Source organism: Lonchura striata, chromosome 10, assembly GCF_046129695.1.
Source record: "Lonchura striata isolate bLonStr1 chromosome 10, bLonStr1.mat, whole genome shotgun sequence".
In the NCBI taxonomy this organism is placed as follows: Eukaryota; Metazoa; Chordata; class Aves; order Passeriformes; family Estrildidae; genus Lonchura; species Lonchura striata.
In genome coordinates, this window is record NC_134612.1 from 13,916,319 (window position 1) to 13,934,629 (window position 18,311).

Here is an 18,311-nt window from a genome sequence, read left to right on the forward strand (position 1 = left end):
AAAAAAAGATAGGACTGATAGGTGAGGGAAAGAAACAGATCTGCACACTGAAGAAGGCTGCCCCAGAAATGACACACTCAATAGCTCCTACACAGCACAGTGTACTGTTTGTATCAGTGCATGTATTAATCAAGTGCAAAATTATTAGCAAAGCTGGCATTTAAAGGAGGATTCCAGTATTCATCCATCATTGAGATTACAGAGAGTAGCTCCCACTCCTTGGAGAAGGAGCTGTGTAAGCCAAGCTGACAGGCCAGGCAGAGCTGCCAGCACATCCACCCTGTGTGCAGAGATCAGGAACCAGGAAGCCGAGTTTGTCATTCTGTGACCAGGCTAGAAACACCACGTGCTGCTTTGCTAGGCTTGTGCAAATGCTGTGCATTGTTTCTGCAGCAATGGGGTCACAGCATTATGCTGCCATGCACAGCTGCTTGCTAGACCCTGACTATATTTATCTGCTTTTTACAAGTTATTGCCAAACACACACTGTGCAAATTTGAATGAAAACTATGCCTGAGCACAGAAGAGAAGCTATTCACGTGGGGAGGGGGAGGAAGATGACAGCATATACCATCATCAGTTTTGTACTTGGGTAATTCAGGAACAGCTCCACATGCAACAAATACATTGAAGAGATAACAGAGATGGGTCATGTTCAAGTTCAAGTTTGAGGATCCCACTTGCCTCCTGAGTTCAGGAATCGTTTTCCACTCTGGACAACAGGATATTTGTCAGCCAGCCTTTTATCCGGCCAAATTAGTCCATCTGCTGCAAACACAACTTTGTGATTTGTTTCCTGAAATTTCTTTAGCAGTTCTTCAGGGCCTCCGGCAAAGATAACATCATAGCTTAAAAGGAAAGAAAATACATCTGTTAGGTTAGTTTCATTGTAATGTTTCTATGTTCAAAACAAGTCATTGGACTATTGAAATTTAAAAACCAAACAGCCCTTTAATTCTGAAAAATTGTTCAAATCATGTAAAAATTCTGTACCCTTCTAGGAGAGAAACTTCAATCAGTACTACTTATCAAATGTAGTTTCTCCTTCTGCTTTTTAGTCTTCCACATTTTGGACATTCTTTTTTCTTCCCATTTTGTTTATGTGAAATTCATTTTCCTATTTCAGGTATTTTGGTTATGTTTTTAAGAACAACAGTTTAAAATATCAAACTTTAACAGATGAAAAGTAGGACTGAAAGATGACTTAGATGAGTTTCACTGGGAAAATCTAGATGATCTTATTCCTACACATAACAGCACTGACTTTTCTGAAGTCTTAATCAAGAATATACCTAGATCTCAATGAAGTCTAATTGCCCATAAAACAACAAGGCATAGCTTTCTCCTTCAGCCTCTTTAATGTGCTGAAGACTTAACAAGGCTCAAAGTATCACAATACCTATTTATGAAGAAATTTACCTGCCTTTGAGTCACAATTACTATTGAGGATAAAGACCTAAAGGTGTGGGGTTCATCTTTGGCTGTTAGACCCAGTCTGTGCCAATCTGCCTGGGTTTGGCCAAGGTCCTGTAAGAATGGAGCATCCCAAGCCTGGTAGTTTCGTGCGGCTGAACCAAATCTAAATCAATGCCTGGTGGGCACAGGGGTTGGGAACACAACCACACAAACAAACCAATCCCCCCACCACGGGCAGGGATGCCACACACTAGACCAGCCTGCTGAAAGCCCCATCCAGTCTGGCCTGGAACTTGGAATTTGCCATGGATTGGGTATCCACAGCTGCTCTGGGTGACCTGTGCCAATGCCTCCCACTTCAAGGTTCACTTTGTACAGCATGAAGAATGTCACAGTGAAACTGGAATCACATCACAGATTAGTCTCTGGCTGAAGCAGCAGAATATTTTAATGGCAGTATCTCAGCCTTGCAGTTTCCTCATCTGAACACAGGAATATTCTTGCTCTACACCTTAAAAATTGAGAAATACTAGCCCTGATAACAAGCAAAGTAACGGCACAGCTACCAAAAACCAAGGTCTAACCTCAACCAAGACTTTTCTTGCAAAGCCTTTTAGCTGGGCTAACTACGACAGCAGCACCCACCTCTGCAGTACACAGAGCATTTTGTATTGCGAAGGATCACCCAGCAATAGTGCCAACAGATCAAACATTACTGACTTATGGTACTCCTTTATTACAGTTCTGAAATTATTCAAGATGTCATTTCTTCAAAGAGGATTTCATTAAATTGGCCTAAGAGAACCAAACAACAGCTGGCTTACAAATGTAAAAAATGTATTTTCACCACAAAGCCAAGTATAAACCCTGGAGAGGAACTGTGTTATGTATTCTATATAAGTAAGTGGTTTTCTGAAAACTCTGTTATATTTTTCTGATGCTTTGGCAGAAGAACGCATGAAAGAAATTGTATATTTTGGACCTTCCCCAGTTTCTCAAAAATTGCCTCTTTCTGCCCAAATTTACAGGAATGCGCTTCACCCCCTTTTCCATTCAATTTCTGTAGCCCAACTCAATGCCAGACCAAGCCTGTAGAACACACAAGAAACAGAAGACACGATGAAGGCAGACAAAAAGATCTGTCTGAGGTTTTAACTTAATAGCTCATGGCAGGCTGTGCTTCGCCTCCGTTATCAGGGTAGTGCTGCTGCTGCTAGGACTTACAGCTGCAGGAAGGAACCAAACACCCTGGAACATTGCTTCCAAGGACTGTCATTCTGTGAAAGAAAGCCAAAGTTGAGCAACATGCTGGGCCAGCCACAGGCTCTGCTTGTGAAAGGGATATGCTACTTAATACAGCACAGTTTGTAAAAAAAAAAAGCAGCTCTAAACCCAGAGCTGAGCTGTTAAACTGCAATGGATATTATGCAGCTCTATTAATCCAGAAGGAACCTACACTCGCCATTAATGGTCAAGGCTCTCTTGTCGAGAGATGACTTACTCTCACCACACACTTCCTGGGCAGGACCTCCACCAACCTTCCACCCCTTGTTGACAGTATCCTCATCAGCTGCTTTATGAAGCTCCCACTTTTCTCTCCATGCAAAAGGAAAACTTCTTAACACCTATAAACGCACCATTTGCTTTGTTTACCTGCCCTGTCAGATTACATTTGGCCTATTCAAATCTCACCTCCTGCTGTAAGGGGGGATTCACTTTAGGTCTACACCACTAAAGCCATCACAAAACAGGTCTCCAGACTATCCTGGACAGTTTACACTGTTATTAAAGGTGACACAATTACTTACTTTAAACACAACTTCAAAATTTGACAGGGAAAAGGAGTGTGGACATATCCAGGAAAAAGCAGGCGTCCTTGGCAAGCAGGAACAGCTCAGATACTCTTTTATTTATTCTACATAAATCCTTCAAATTAAGTAAAAAGCAAGAAGAAAAAAAAAAAAAAAAAAAAAGAAAAAAACCCCAGAAAATTTCCACAACCTAATCCCATTTCCTGAAGCTTCCAGATGGCAAATGCTTGGGCCTGGAATCCACCCCTCCCTCCCTCTCTTTTGCAGCAGCAGAGCATCCTGGCTATGCATCCTGCACTCCCAGCAGCACAGGGAAACAGCAGCAGAGACTCAGGTGCTCTAGAACTGACCATGCAATATTTGCATCCACAACTTCAACAATGAGAACTTGCTACTAATGGAACTGCAGGGTAAGAGCACAAAATACACGATAGTGCCTACTCATGACTAGCAATGTCACAAACAGACACAAAACTATTTTGTCACTCAGACTGTGTAGACTGTGTCCCCACCAGGACCACACCTTAACCAGTTTGAGATACATAGAAAATATAAGTATCCCTTGGTTTCTGACAAATGTTAAAAAAAAATACAACAAAACAAACAACAAACTGAGAGGCTTCAGAATTCTTCCACAATACAAAGAGATATTTGTGAGAGTTCTGGATGAGCAGTCACAGCACCAACCAATTTATCCAGTCTGCATTGGCCATTAGCCAGTTCAATCTCAAATGGTCCAAAATAAACCAGAGGCTGGCTTGAGCAAAACCAAGCCTAATTTAAATAATGTTCCATCTGCAGGCATTTTGCTATCTACACATAGGTACAAGCTGTCCACATAAGAAGCTCAAACTATTTCCAGAATCCTGAGCCATGTAAAAAAAATGCTGGGGAAAAAAAACCTAAAAACTAAACCAAGAAACTAAGTTTGTTAAATAAACATCTCCCTAGAAATTACTTTCCTAGTTACAGTAAGCAAACCAGACATTTCCTTTCCCCACCCCCAAAATTAATATTCTAAATGCTTCACAATAAATATAATAAAAAACACTAGACGAAGAAAGGAAGTTCATGACATTTGTCTTTTCCAAACTTACTGCTACATTGATCAGTGTTTAAATTGCAAACCAGGATTTCTGGAAATGCAAAAGCTCATTAGAATTAAAATATAATGCTATAATCAGTAAACTGGCTTTTTCTCTCCTGTCTGGAATCAGTTCCACCAGCTTTAAACAAATGTATACTTGGCATTTTGGACTTCAGGAACTTGGGAGGCCTTAAATCCTGTGATTTTTCATGGGAAGATAGATTATGGCTTTTGCACTTCAACACACATGGTCCTCTGTACTCTCTCATCTGTGACAGCAGACAGCCTGCCCCTCTAGAGAGTAAATTATGATAGAGAAAAATTTGAGCTAGACCTTTGTACCAATGTGATAATAAATTTGCACATTTTACCACATAGGAAGAAAATAGTTATGAATTAGGATAATAAATTCAGAAACAAAAAAATTCAATGTAAGTACAAAACATTTGGGAAATGCTTGTTTTATCTGAGCTGTAACAAAGAACAAAATCTTTGAAATTAACCTTTAAAAGTTTCAGTTCTTGTATGATTAGTAGGACAACACTATGAACAAACATATAATGTATTTACTTTTAGAAAGATTGTTTTTCCATTTAGCAAATGCAAAATTGAACAAGTCAATAAAAAAATAAATCAAAAAACTGGATGTGTACCTTCAAACCAGGTAACTTTTACAGACCTAAACATGCATAAAAAATATTCAGCATAATAAGCATCCCTTATAATGCTTATTTATAAATTAGTGAAAGTTATTTAGATTTTTTGCTTTCTAGGTATTTCTTTTACTCATCACAAGAGGTAAAATTGGAACAGAAAATTAAGTAACATATTTGAATTTGCTACCAGTTTAATAGGCTAGTCCAACTTTCCCAAAGTGTTAACTTATGCAAACCAAATTAACTTTCCATAAACTGCCAAGTGTCCAGCCACTTTGCCTTGTGATGATGTCTGCTGTGCAAAACCTGCCAAGCTCCTGCCTTGAAAAAGTGCCCCTAAGTTTCTTCAACTGTCAAATTTTAAATAAAGCAGGTTAAAAGCTGAAAGAGAATTCTGGAGCAGACATTCCAACATGACCTGGTAACAGCAGCATGGGTGAACTCATGCATAAATCCTCATAAACCCTACATGTTACTTTTTAACAGATTTACAGACGTAAGAGTTGTTCATAGTTCATGAACATGACTCTCACCAAGCTCACACTCAGCTACCCCTGCACAAGGCTGCCTGTCAGCCACTGGAGCTTCTTGTCCCTGATTCCAGACCTGGTCCCACACCTTCCCTGCAGTGATTATTTCAGAGCTCTGACCCTGCCCTGATTAACATTAGTGTGGAAGAGCCTGGTGTCTGCTGCAAGCTGGATTCTGAGCTACTCTCATCGTGCTGCTGTCACAGGAGAAAAATAAGAGGAAGAGAAAAGCAGAGGGAAGCAACAGAGAAAGTGTGTTTTGAACACATTTAAGCCCTACGATTTCTGTGACAGGAGAAGCCTATCTGGCCTGCAGGGAGGATGTTCAAGCATAGCTGTGCTATGAGCTATAATCTGGCACCTGCAGCAGCACTGTCTCTCCATGCTTCCATCACACAGCAAGCACAGTCACCAGGCTACATCTGACACCAAGACTCTTGTTTCAGCTCTCTTAACACAGACGTTCTCCTGTTAAATGCTTTCCTCAGGGAGCCATTTTCCAGCTTCCTTCATATCACTGTTACTTCATGGAACAAGATTATGCCTCTGGTCCCTACTGGACACTTTATTTCTGGAGCTGTTTTTGCTCCCCCCCATCCACACTCCCAGACTGCAGCCACATCCTGCTCTCACTGTAGCTTAACAGGGAGAGGACAAATGCTTGCCCAAAAGCCTGTCAGCTCCCAGCAACATTTTTTTACTCCCTGGATGCAGCAGAACTATGAACAAAAAAAGTAACAATTGCTCCAAAAGCAATCTACTATTTTTATGAATGAAGAAAAAAAGACGCCAACTCTCTCAAATAAAACAGCAAAGAACAAAAGCATATTGCAACTTTCAGCAAGTCACAGCAGCTACTTTTGCGTCTACCCAAAATAAAACAACGACAAGAAGCCAGGTTTGCTCACCATTCCACAAACAGTACAACCAAGTCCTCTTGATCAGCATAGCTTTCAATGCCTTCTTTCAGCAGTCGAACTTTCTGTCCTCCGCCAATAGAGTTGGGCAACTCACCACCTTTCCATTCTTCACCTTTTCCAAGAACCTGGAATAAGAGTAAAAAAAAAAGCCCCACTTTTTGCTAGTACCCAAACCCATGAGGCTTTTTTAAAGCACACCCTTATTGAAAACAGATGCTAAGGCAGAAGCAACACATTAAAGCATAGCAAGTCAGCACTTCCAGCATCGTAGGTTTTCCATGTCTGAAGCAACGTTCAGCACAATGACATCACTGCAAAAACATGAGAGAGACATTTCTTAACCAAATAAGAATCAAGCAATTGCCTGCTACTGCCATTTACTCAAATGTGTCTCCTTCAGGAAAAAAATAGAAAAAAAAAGCTAAGGATTGTTTAAAAATTTGTATTAGAAAAACATTCCGAATGCAACCTTTAAAATTCAATAATATCCCTTTAGGAACAGGAGGCACAAAAGATCTTGGTGGATTAGGGTATAACTAATTCAAATTGCAAGTTTTTGTACAAAAAGGAAAGGATAGGTTCCCCAGTACACAGTCACTACTAAAGCTGAGCTAAACATAAAACTCCTCCCCAACCAAGAACTATAGCAGATTACATGTCAAAAAAGGAAAAAAAAAAAAAAAAAAAAGCTGTTTATGTATTTTGAACATAAAGGTTTTGGAACATATCACGCATAGAAGAACTACATTGCATGATGTTTTGCACAAATCTGCAAAGCTAAAAGGTATATCTGGAGCTCAGGCTGGTCAGGTGTTCTAGTACAGCATTATCATATTAAGAAAGGTTCTCTCAGTCCTCGAAATTCAGCAGTAGAAGTCAAGGACCCAAATAATTTCCTATTTATAGTGCAGGCACTGTGGTAAGTTAGAAGAAAAATTTCATAACAGCATCTGAATTCCTGGATTTTCTCTTGGCAGAACAGATTTGTGGGGAAAGTTTAGAAGGTTAGTGCCCTCCCTTTTTCCCAAGGTCATGCAGAGGCCAAGCTAAGTACGTGACATACAGAGGCATGGAGCAAGGCAGAAAAGGCTGGAAAGAATGATAGAAACACATTGTCCTCTCAGAAATTACAGGCTCCTGTGAAAGACAGAGAAATTTTCAGTTGTGAGCCTCCCTCCTTCCTTGCAGCAGTGTTCTAGCCTTGCTTAAGGAAAGTGATCCAAAGCCCTGGAGTGCAGTACAGCTCCCAGAAGTGCTCATACAAACAAAATCAGCCACACTGAAAAACGAGGCTCTGTGATAAAATGTGCCAGAACCTGTGAGTGAGGAGGATGCTGACCACAATAGCTACAAACTACTAAAGCAGCTCCTAAGGCAGTGGAAGCACTTCCCTGCCTTGGTGGTACAGAGAAGCATCAGCAGGTAAGCAACAGGGAGAGCAGCAAGTGCCCTTCCTGGCCCCAGCTCTGCTGTTGTTTCCTTCTGTCCCAGCACACAATGAAGCTAAGGCAAGGTCAGCTACCATTTACTGGTTCTGTTTTACAGCATGGACAGCACAAATATTTGGTACAAAACACAATACCTTTACTGTGTAGTTGAAATGCTTTGCAGTTCGCATGAAACGGTGAAAGCCATCAGTTTCTTTAGTTGCTACAGTAAAGACTAGAAGTTTATCTGAGGAAGAAAAGGAAAGAAAAGGAAAGAACATGAATTAATATGCTTTCAGGGCACAGTTTGTGACATAATGAACAGCAATGAACTAGCTAAGGGGAATCTCATTCAAAGAGAGGAGGCAAATACGCTGCCACAGTATAGATGTGAGACATTACCAAACAACTGCTATGGGCAAGGTGCTGTATTTAAAATGATGCTCTGGAAGACAAAGCAAATAAGACTATCTACTCTGTAAACAATTAATTCAAGACACAAAAACAATTCTAGTGTAACTACTGGACAAGAAGAAATCTTCAAAACAAAATATCTTACTACTTTTCAGTCTGAGCTAATCCTGTTAGATCTTACCACAGGACTGAGTGGTGGTAAGAGAACTTCACCCAACCCCAGTAGGTCCCCTGAAAGCCAATAGTGCATACTCTTCATGAAAAGAAGTAAAAACCCCAACCAATGAAACCTGTCCCTCAACAAACAGAGTTTAATGCTTTTAAGTCCTTGAGCAGAGACAAAAGGGAAAGGAGTTTGATTGGTTGTTTTTTATTCAGAGTATATGTACATTACAGCACCAATAATTTTGTGCTCTTATCACACACAGACAAGTGACCATGCAACCAATTTCCTCTTTACATTACACAGCTTTTAACACAGTTCGAACAGGATAATGAATTTCCACTAAAGAGCTTCCCAATTAAACTACTGAACAACATTTAGAACCCTATGCAATATGTTACATAATGAAACTAAATAATTTGAAGCTATAATAAGGTTTTATCCCTATCTGAAATCAAGTATTTAATCAAACCAGCCTGGATGTCAGAGTATATTGCAGCTTTCCCAGTTCAGGCCAAGTTCAAGCAATAGCTGTGCTCTAACCAGAGCCCATGAAATCAATCCTTACAATAAAATAAAATTAATCACCTATGATGAGTATTCCAGACAGAGTGCCTGTTTCTGCATTACTTGCCAAAAAAACATCTTCTGGATTTACCTTCCTCAAGCCAGTAACATGTGCAAGAAGTGTCTGCTATGGAAAACATTCCTATTAACTCTTCAGCGTCGTCCACCACCACAGGCTTAGCAGCCCTCAGACACCCAGGACATCATCCTGAGTGCATTCCATCCACTCACCACTTCCCGTTTTATGTGACAACAGCAAAAGTTTACACAAAAGATGACCCAGTTCCCACGTTGTAGAAGAAATATACCTTGCAACTTACTCATGTGATGCTCTGCAGCCAATACTTCAAGTGTATTGACTCAGGCAGAAATACCTGTCAGAATACAGACATAGTTTGTAGAGAAGCATAAAACCACCTGTTCTAATGAAATTCAAGTCTCTCTGAAGTACCCAGCGCAGACAAACCCTGCAGACCAGTCTCAGGTGGCACTCGTACTGGTTCCACTGAAATACAGCTCAGATTCAGTCCTGGTCACCAGGTCACCTCCAGAGCATCCTGCCAGGTCTGCCAGTGGTCTGGCTGCACAAGCACATGTGATACTTTCTCTGCTTTTGCTAGTGGTCTCACTTTAAGGGTGTTCCTGACTCAGGTGGCGTTTCTGCAAATTGCAGAACGCTTGATCTGCTTTGTGACCTTGCTCTTCCCTAGACACTCTTTGAACAGGGGTAACCTTTAAGCAGTGACAGCACCCTGTGCCCAGTATCTACACCACCAAAACCAACATGTGCCTTGAGCAAGGCTCCTGTAATTTTATCTGACACTGCCCAAGTTCCTCAGCTACAGATGACATCTCTACCTGCCCCACTACACCAATTTTGTGGATTTCTCTCACATCCTGCTATTTCTTTTTTTTTTTTTTTACTTGGGTGGGGAGGTCTGTGAGGCATGTCTGTGAACAATTCTTTTCCTCAAAAGTCCTAGAGGCAATTTTAACTGCTAGCTCTACCAAACCAGACACTCCTGCAATACAATATGTAACAAAGAAGAAACTGGAAATATTGTAAATTCTTCCATCAACTCAACTTGAACATCCAAAAATTTTGGAAAGCCAGATTTGGAAAATAATTTGCTCCACCCCCTTAAGTGCTAGAAGACTTTTGTAGCAAAGACTCAGAAGAAAATTACCCAAACACATCTCAAAAGGACAGGAGGACCTCACAGTGCCATGAGTTCACAAGGACTCACAAAGAGACATAAACAGAGCAATAATGGTTCAATACTTTCCAAAGGTATTACAAAGATCACACAATTTCAAGTAATTCTACTGAAATCACCACAAAATGAATAAAAAACATTGTATCTTAGACCATGACTAAAACAGAACTAAAGGCAGAGGAGGGTTTTCCTCTATGAAGGAAATTAAGACTACTTTTTGTTCAAGCACCACATTTTCAAATTACAGGGAACTGGAAAAATCTGATCATACCAGAATTGTATCATCAAGCCAACTGGATTCATCATTAAAAGTTTCCTAGGTGACCAGACTATAACCACGGAATTTGGTTTGAAGTAGGCATATTTCACACCTACACATTGCTAAGAAATGCTAACAGCAAAGATCTCAAAAATCTGTACTTGACAACATGATGTAAATGACAGAATGTGGGCTGCATCAGATTCCTTCCACAGTTACTAAGTCAAAGAAAGTTTAAACTAACATACAAGTACAGTTTGGCAAGCAAAAAATAATCTACTGTTCTTTATGGGATATTGTTACTCTCTCTTAATGGAACACACATTATTCATGTATTTTAAGATTCACTATTGAGTCTGGTATGTTACTTGACTTTTGTAGAACAGGAGGAAAGAGAATAATGTGCCAAATCATAAGGGATTTCAAGCTGAACAATACAAAATGAAGAAAGCTGAGCAGGCAAATAGTAAAGTTTATACTGATATGAAATGGTAAAAGAGGCTGTACTGCACCAACAGACAAAGAAGCAATCTAAATAGGCTGCCAGACTGGGGTTTGCAAACAGCCACAGAACAAAAGAAAGGTATTTTAAAGGTATTATTTACATGAGAAATGTTTTCTTTTTAACATGCATACCCATGGTCTTTTTTTTAATTAGACTTGAAGAAGTTTAAGAGGCTTTATTTTATGTCTTTGTTGCACCACTGACTTTTAAGTGCAGGTGGTACTTAATTTTTTAAGTGCAGCAGAGCTGTAATTATAGCATTCGAGAAGTAGTTTCTTTCTAGATTACTTAGTCTTCACTGGGGCCTCTTTTGTTTTGGATTGTTTGGTTTTTGTAGTGGTTTGTTTTTTGATTTTTTTTAAAGCTGTGTCTGACCAAAAAGCATGCTTTTATTATATATATAGTATAAACAGAGAGACAATGGAAACTGCAGTAAATGATAGTTAACTTGGCACATTATATAGAGTATATTAACCAAATGAGGAAAGCAGAAGCATTCTCCTCCAGCTAATAAAAATATTACCCTAGTTCCTGTAGGTTGCTTTGACTATATTTAGATACGGCAACTTGCACATTTCACTGCCAGATTTCCACTTAATGTAGCATGGGAGATCTGTTTCTTCCGGTGGAAGTGAGTGAAGAGAATGTTTCTGTCCACTAAATACTTCTGCTAATTTCTTTTCAACTTCATTCACTTTGAAAAATCTGCTCTTTGCTTACTACATTTAGGTACAACAAGTTCTTGGAACACTTATCCCAGCTGTGTGTAGCAACATGGATACAAAGTGACTCTCATGATCTCACAGCAGTGTCAATGTGAAGCGCAACACTCCCAAGGCAGTATGTTCATCCAAGTGTCATTTCCATTTCAGGATGTGCTCAGCTATTTCAGCTGCTGGGCCCACAGTGTCCCTGGGCACAGAGCAGGTTTGGCCCCAGCACACCCTGTGGGTGCAGAGGTTCAGGGCTGCACCAGAGAGGCTGAGTGAGTGCCCAGAGCCCCCAGCAGCATCCCTGTCTCCAGCTGTGCACTGAGGACCCAGGCACAGCAACGGAAGGATGTCTGCAATTACTCAGACCCCAAGCTGCCACTGCAGCCTGGTACTCCCCAGTGAGAGCACTGCAAAATCCCCACAAGGAATTCCAGCTGCAGCTAGACACCATTCCTGCTTCAGCATCCCCTCCTCAAACTCCCACCCTCCACCGGGGTGCCCACCCCAAGGAGCTCTGCCGTGTGATCCTACACACAGGCTTGAGCTCTGCAGTCCAACCCTGACTATCCACCCCACACAGGGACAAATACAATCTTGGGAGCATTCTCTAACAGGAACAGCATCCTCAAGGGGCAAACTTCCATGAGACCAGGAATACAGTGCTCCCCCTGCTTCCCACTTGCAGGGTGCTGAGATGCCACGGAGGGTACGGGCTGGCAGCTCCCCCACACACAGCCTGCACCTTGGCACTCACCCAGGGGATTGCTGAGCTTGGCATTTATTTCCACAAGTCAGACTGTGTAAAAAGGAAATGTAAACCCTATGCTGAAGTTCGACAGGAAGGCATGGAAAAAAATCTCCCAAGAGCTCCATGCCAGGTATGTGTTCGGTTACCAGGACGAAATTGTGTCAGACAGATTTCCGATAGTTACACCACAAAACAGCTGCTCTATTTTGAAAACAAGCCTGAGAGGGCACAAGTTTAGCCAAGAAAAGTATATCCAGTGACTTTCAGAATTCATTTTTACATGCAAATTAGAAACCCTCTAGCACACAAGCTGTGAAAGACAACAACACTGCAAACTGAGAACATGCAGCGCATTAAGAAATCCAGCAAAAGTTTATAAAAACAACTCACTTTTCTAGTCTTTTTTTTTTTGCTTCTACCTTCAGGCACCTGACTGCATGATAAATATTCATTTCCAGAAAGAAGATCAGTAAACCAAAGGCTTTGCCTTCAGTGAATTGCCTGGCAAGGTCTAAGCCAGGAATTGCTGTGGCAGGATCACTTTAAGTAGCGGTGACCTTTCTCCTTGTATCTTGGCAAAGAAGCATGCAAAGAACTACAGTCATTCCTCACACACCCACATGGTTCTTATTTATCTTGAATGAACACTCTCAGAGATTACTACATAATTTCTACCAGGGGTTGTGGGCACTGGTATAGTAGCTTCAGAGCAGCCAAAACAGAGGATATTGCTCACAGCCACACGGAAGTTGACATTTAGTCCTTGGATTCAAGTACTACAGACTTCTCTGGAGGAGAAGTGAGCTGGAAGATCAAAGGACATCTGTTCATAGTACCACATTATGACATTAAAATCTATCTCTATCTTTAAAACTAGTGGCTTATAGTGGTAAACAAATTATGTTTGGAACTTGTAATATGTTCTTACCCATATTCTAGTATCTACATAAAACAGCTTACTTTCCTGTTTGCAGATTACATCCCACCCTGAGCTGCTCAACACAGGAATGATTGCTCATTTAATGGAAAGATTGATACCCAAAGTCAGTTATTACAACATGCAAAATAAATCAACAGCAAGCTAATAAATGAGTTGCTAGATATCACAGAAAAGGCTTGAAAATTGGAAGGATACTAGGAATATTTCTGTGGGTTTAAGAAAAAAACCACACAAAATGGAAAAGAAAGGTCTGGTAGTACTAAAGCATAGGCTGGACAGATACCTGGAAGAAGCACATGGATGCATCCAAGCTCATTGATAAAGCTGTGTAATTATCTACTATGTCTTCTGAATCTCTGGTAATGTGGGAAACCAACAGGATATAGTTTCCCACAAAAACAAACAAAAAAGAAAAATATAAAAAGGAAGGAAAAAAACCCAAACAAACTCCAAGCAAAGCACAGGCTTGATTCAGCATGCCTTGACACCTCATAGAAGCACGCTTCTCTGTCATTGGAGGAACGCACTAAAGCTAAACACAACTGAAAAACTGTTTTCAGGGTGGATTCCTCTTGTCAAACTTAAAGAGCACAAAACCCAATTCCTCCACATGCTTTCATGGCAAGCTGAAGCTCTGCAGTTAACTAAAGAATCACCAGTGGTGCCAACAGCAACTTCCCTATTTATATGGACTCAGACTGTACGTTCAAAATCCCAAGAACCATTAAGTCAGCTAAAATACTGCAGAACACTTTCAAAATCCAGGTCTTTTAGCACAATACAATCTTACAATTATCACTGACAAAGGCAATATTAGACTTTACAAAAAGCAGTCTGGATTTTTCATTATGAATAGGATAGTTTATTGCCTAAACTTAGGATTCTGCATCAAAATATTTGAAAATCTGCATACTCTGAAAAGATGTTAAACAGCTGGAGATGGGAAAAACCCATCATATACAACGTAACCATGATTATAAGTTACAGCTACAGACATATACTTGGTTACTGTAATCCAGCAGCAAACAAAGATCTTAAGTATACAATGAGAAAAAACACAAACTATATGCATATGTATATGCACATGCAGTGAGAGCTTATGATGTACATAGGCTCAAATAAAGTATGAAGCCAACAGAAGAGTTTCTGATCAAATAAAACTTTTGGCATAAATAGAGAAAAGACAGAGCCATCCGACAGCTGTTTATTTTCCCCCTAGGATTCTTTAGAAACACAACAATGTGCTGAAATAGCAAACATGGTCATCTTCTTTTCTCAGGAAATAAATGTGCATTACACTGCAGGAGGGGGAAAGATGACTGGGGCACAAAACAATACTACTTCATACTTGGGAGTCCTGAAGTTTTTTTAATCTGATCTTTATACAATGCAGTCATCTTCCGCTCTGCACAGAGCGCTGCTGCATGCCTCCACTCATGCCACAGTTCACTGCTTCCCCGAGAGGCAGACTGGTTTCAAAGTCCCACTAACCACAGCCATGATCACATAATATGATTGGATTCTCTGCACTTCAGTAGTATGGTTATATTGATGCTAAAAGCTGTCCTTGAATGGGAGATAAAATATGTTTGAAAAGCTCACAAAAGATCATAAAGTGGTGCAAGTTAAAATAAACAAAAATTATAATTAATTAACAGATAGCAAGAGCAGTCATGGATTGCCAAACACCTAGTGCATACTGATTCTCTATACCAATATAATTCTTCTGTGAAAGAGAAGATTTTCTAAGAACCAATGCCTTTAAAGGCCAGGATTTGAGGAAACTGACCTTACTGTACAGACCTCAGTTTGATCTGTTTTCCTCTATATGACAAATCTCCCTTTAATCACTGCACTTCTATGCATACATGTCTTACTGCAAAATACAGACAGTAACACACACATTACTTTTGTAATTTTCAAAAACTTAAAAGATATTCTTCTTGGCCAGCTACTAACAGATTTGCAAAAATTTTTCTTTTGATAGTATAAAGTTATTGCAGAACTCATGAAGGTATACAGGTGTCACCTCTGCTACCACCTACTCTTTATACTGATTCAACCTGCAGAAAAAAAAAAAAAAAATCTGTCTTTAAGCCGTTGCAAACAGTTTACAACCACAGCTGGCATTTATGGTTATTATTGGCATTTAGTAGGATCACTCAATGCATGGGCTGTCTATGGATAATGCTTCCTGTGCTTTTCCATGTTATCTGTAAACCTTCCTGAGGTTACTGAGCCATAGCTGGCATTGAAGCTGCCAACTTTCCCAAGCCAGGGAAGAGACCTAAAAAAGGCGAGAAGCTTTCAGGAGCACTCTAGGGAAAGAAATACACCAAGTACCGTTTCCACTTTCAAATAGCTGGTACTGCTGCAGCTTCCTCAGCCACAGTACCTGCAGCCTGTTACAGGGTTCTCCCTCTTCTCATGTGTTCTACAGGAACAAAGAAGCCGAGCTAGCAAAAACACATCCTTACACTAAGCAGGAGCTGCTCTCAATTTTCTCACAGTAGAGAATCTATGTTAGATTAGCACTTGCTAATCACTGCATTAGCAGTTGCTAACACAGCCCATGGACAGGACACTACAATTTTTTTCTTTTCTTTTCTACAAACTGAAATTCCCTCAGGCTTTAATTCACAGCTCGAAGTGGTGTGAACAGGCATTTTCCTCTTTCATGCAGACTGACTCAAATGGCAAGTGTACAGAGCTGCTGCTCACTGCTGTCTTTTATCACATTGTTTCTGATGTCACACTGATACAGCAGCTAAAACAGTTTCATAAAAATGATCAAACGTGGAACAGAGACAGTTCAAAACCAATTATATAAAAAATTGTGACACACAAATCACAGGTCTTTATCCATACCTACACACACATTTAAAGGTTAGCAGGAACTCCCAATATAAAACTGATTTCAGGAAACATTTGAAAGCTGATTATGTCTCAGCTCTTAACTTTCTTTTCATTCAGTAGTATTGAATATATAGTCAACAAGAGCTCATTAAGAACTGTATGTGCACTCATCAATCACGCAAGTCAGCCCTTGGTGCAGCACTGGCCAGTGCTCAGGCCTGCACTCACTCTAATGCAAGATTTCCTTGTTTTCATAGTTAAACAAGCCAAATACAAGCAGCAGTAAAGTGTTTTTCCATCAGCTTCAGAGGACTTGGATGAGACTCTACCTACTGAGTCAGCTATTCTCTAGTAAAGCAAAGATAAGACAAGTTCCTATTTCCCAAATTAAGAAAAAAATTAAAATCGACTGTTTGTAAATGACATCATTGCCATGCATGAAGGAACTCCTAGCTGCCTAACTTCCTGACAAATACAGAACAGATCAGGTTGCAGCTGTTTATGGGTGCCCAAATAGAAATGAAACCACAAACATCTTGAGAGGGAGTGGATGGAATCATGGCACAGGCTGTGTCTTGTCTGAATGCACAGCTTGGACAGCCTCACTATAAACTGTCATCAGGGCTGTGCAGCTGAGAGCAGGACACAATTAGCATCAGCTGGCTGAGTGAGAAAGTTTACTCAGCTTCTGCCTTTTTGCAGCCTTGCCCTCTCTTGTCTCTCTCATAAATATGTATCAGCAAAAGAGCATGTTCCTTCTTGGACTGTTGTTTAACAAACCCAGCTGTTTAAACAGAAGCAGTCACACACAGCACCAGGCATTGCTTTAGTCAATCTTTTGACAGCTAATCAATCCACCAATGAAACTCAGCAGTTAAGATTTGCAATAATAGTTTCTCCTTCGACTAGTCTTTAAAAGAAATAAAAAAGAGGAACTGAGCTGGAAGTGGGGCCATCCTGAAGACCCACAGCTATCCTTCACCATCCTTCGTGCCTGCTCTGTAGTTCATGTTGTAAGCAGATGCTACCACCCAGATCAGTCAGTTCATTTGAAAAAACTGCCCTACAGCTTCACATCTGGCTCTCTGTCCAAACACTGGACATATAAAATTCTTCAGACACATCACACTACCCCAGAAATAAAAAATTTTAAAAACCCACATACTTTTCGAAGTTCCCTGTTCTGTGTGAACAAGAAAATCAAACTCCACATTTGTGCCCTGTCCTGTACAACTCAGTCCTTCAAATCATGAAAAAAAAACTCTGTCCTACTTGTGACACAAGACACCATGACATGGCATGCATGATGTATATTAAATGGTGTTAACATCATACATTTCACCCAGCAATTTCAGGTATCAAAGTTATGAGCCTTGTTCTGATCCAACACAATGGCTTTACAGTGAACTAAGGCAAAATTAAGTAAAATGCTTACAAAGACACTATTAAAGTATTATGTGAATTACAAAATTAAACAATCTAATTTTACTTAAAAAAAAGGAAAAAATTAAAAGATCAATGCTATCAGATGTTGATTAGTTTCTACACAGCTGATATCAGGAAGAATGGTCTCATTCACCACATTAAAACAGAACTACAGGTACAGAATCCATTCTCAGAGGAGCGGCACTTGAACAACAAGCCTATTTTTGTCTAGCATTTTTTTGCCTTTGTTTCCTTACAGTATGTTTCCATTAATTACAAATACTGCAGCTTTAAAAACATACTTGCTCCTCCCTTACAAAAACAGCTATCTGGGATAAAACTGCGACCTTATGTACTTAGTCTCCTTATCATCAGTATAATCCATATTTTTAAAATCAAACTCACCTTAAGGAAAAAATTGAGAAGCAGTTCTATTAATCCTAAAGCTACCTGTAGTGTCAGGCTGTGCTTGTAAGCATGTATTCCTTGAGAGTTAAGTGTCGTTTGTTCTCTAGAGCTACATTACCACACATGAGACACAAACCTGCTGCTAATCTGTTTGGTCAAGCTGTATTTTGTGCTGGAGACAATCCTGCTACTGTTCAAATTAAGAGGGATCAAAAATATTCTTCTCTTTCCAACCTGTTTGCAACTGGT

The 18,311-nt window shown here is 40.1% G+C and overlaps 1 protein-coding gene across 2 annotated transcripts in view; it reads right to left on the reverse strand.

The window, feature by feature from the left end:
- The window catches only part of PLOD2 (procollagen-lysine,2-oxoglutarate 5-dioxygenase 2), a 50,053-nt gene that overhangs the window by 26,952 nt on the left and 4,790 nt on the right, over positions 1-18,311 (reverse strand). For both annotated transcript variants that reach the window (XM_021536914.3, XM_021536913.3), the window contains exons 2-4: positions 8,003-8,094; positions 6,409-6,545; positions 685-848 (exon numbers count right to left, since the gene is read on the reverse strand). In XM_021536914.3, the coding sequence (XP_021392589.2) occupies positions 685-848; positions 6,409-6,545; positions 8,003-8,094 (393 nt within the window). The remainder of the gene's footprint in view (positions 1-684; positions 849-6,408; positions 6,546-8,002; positions 8,095-18,311) is intronic.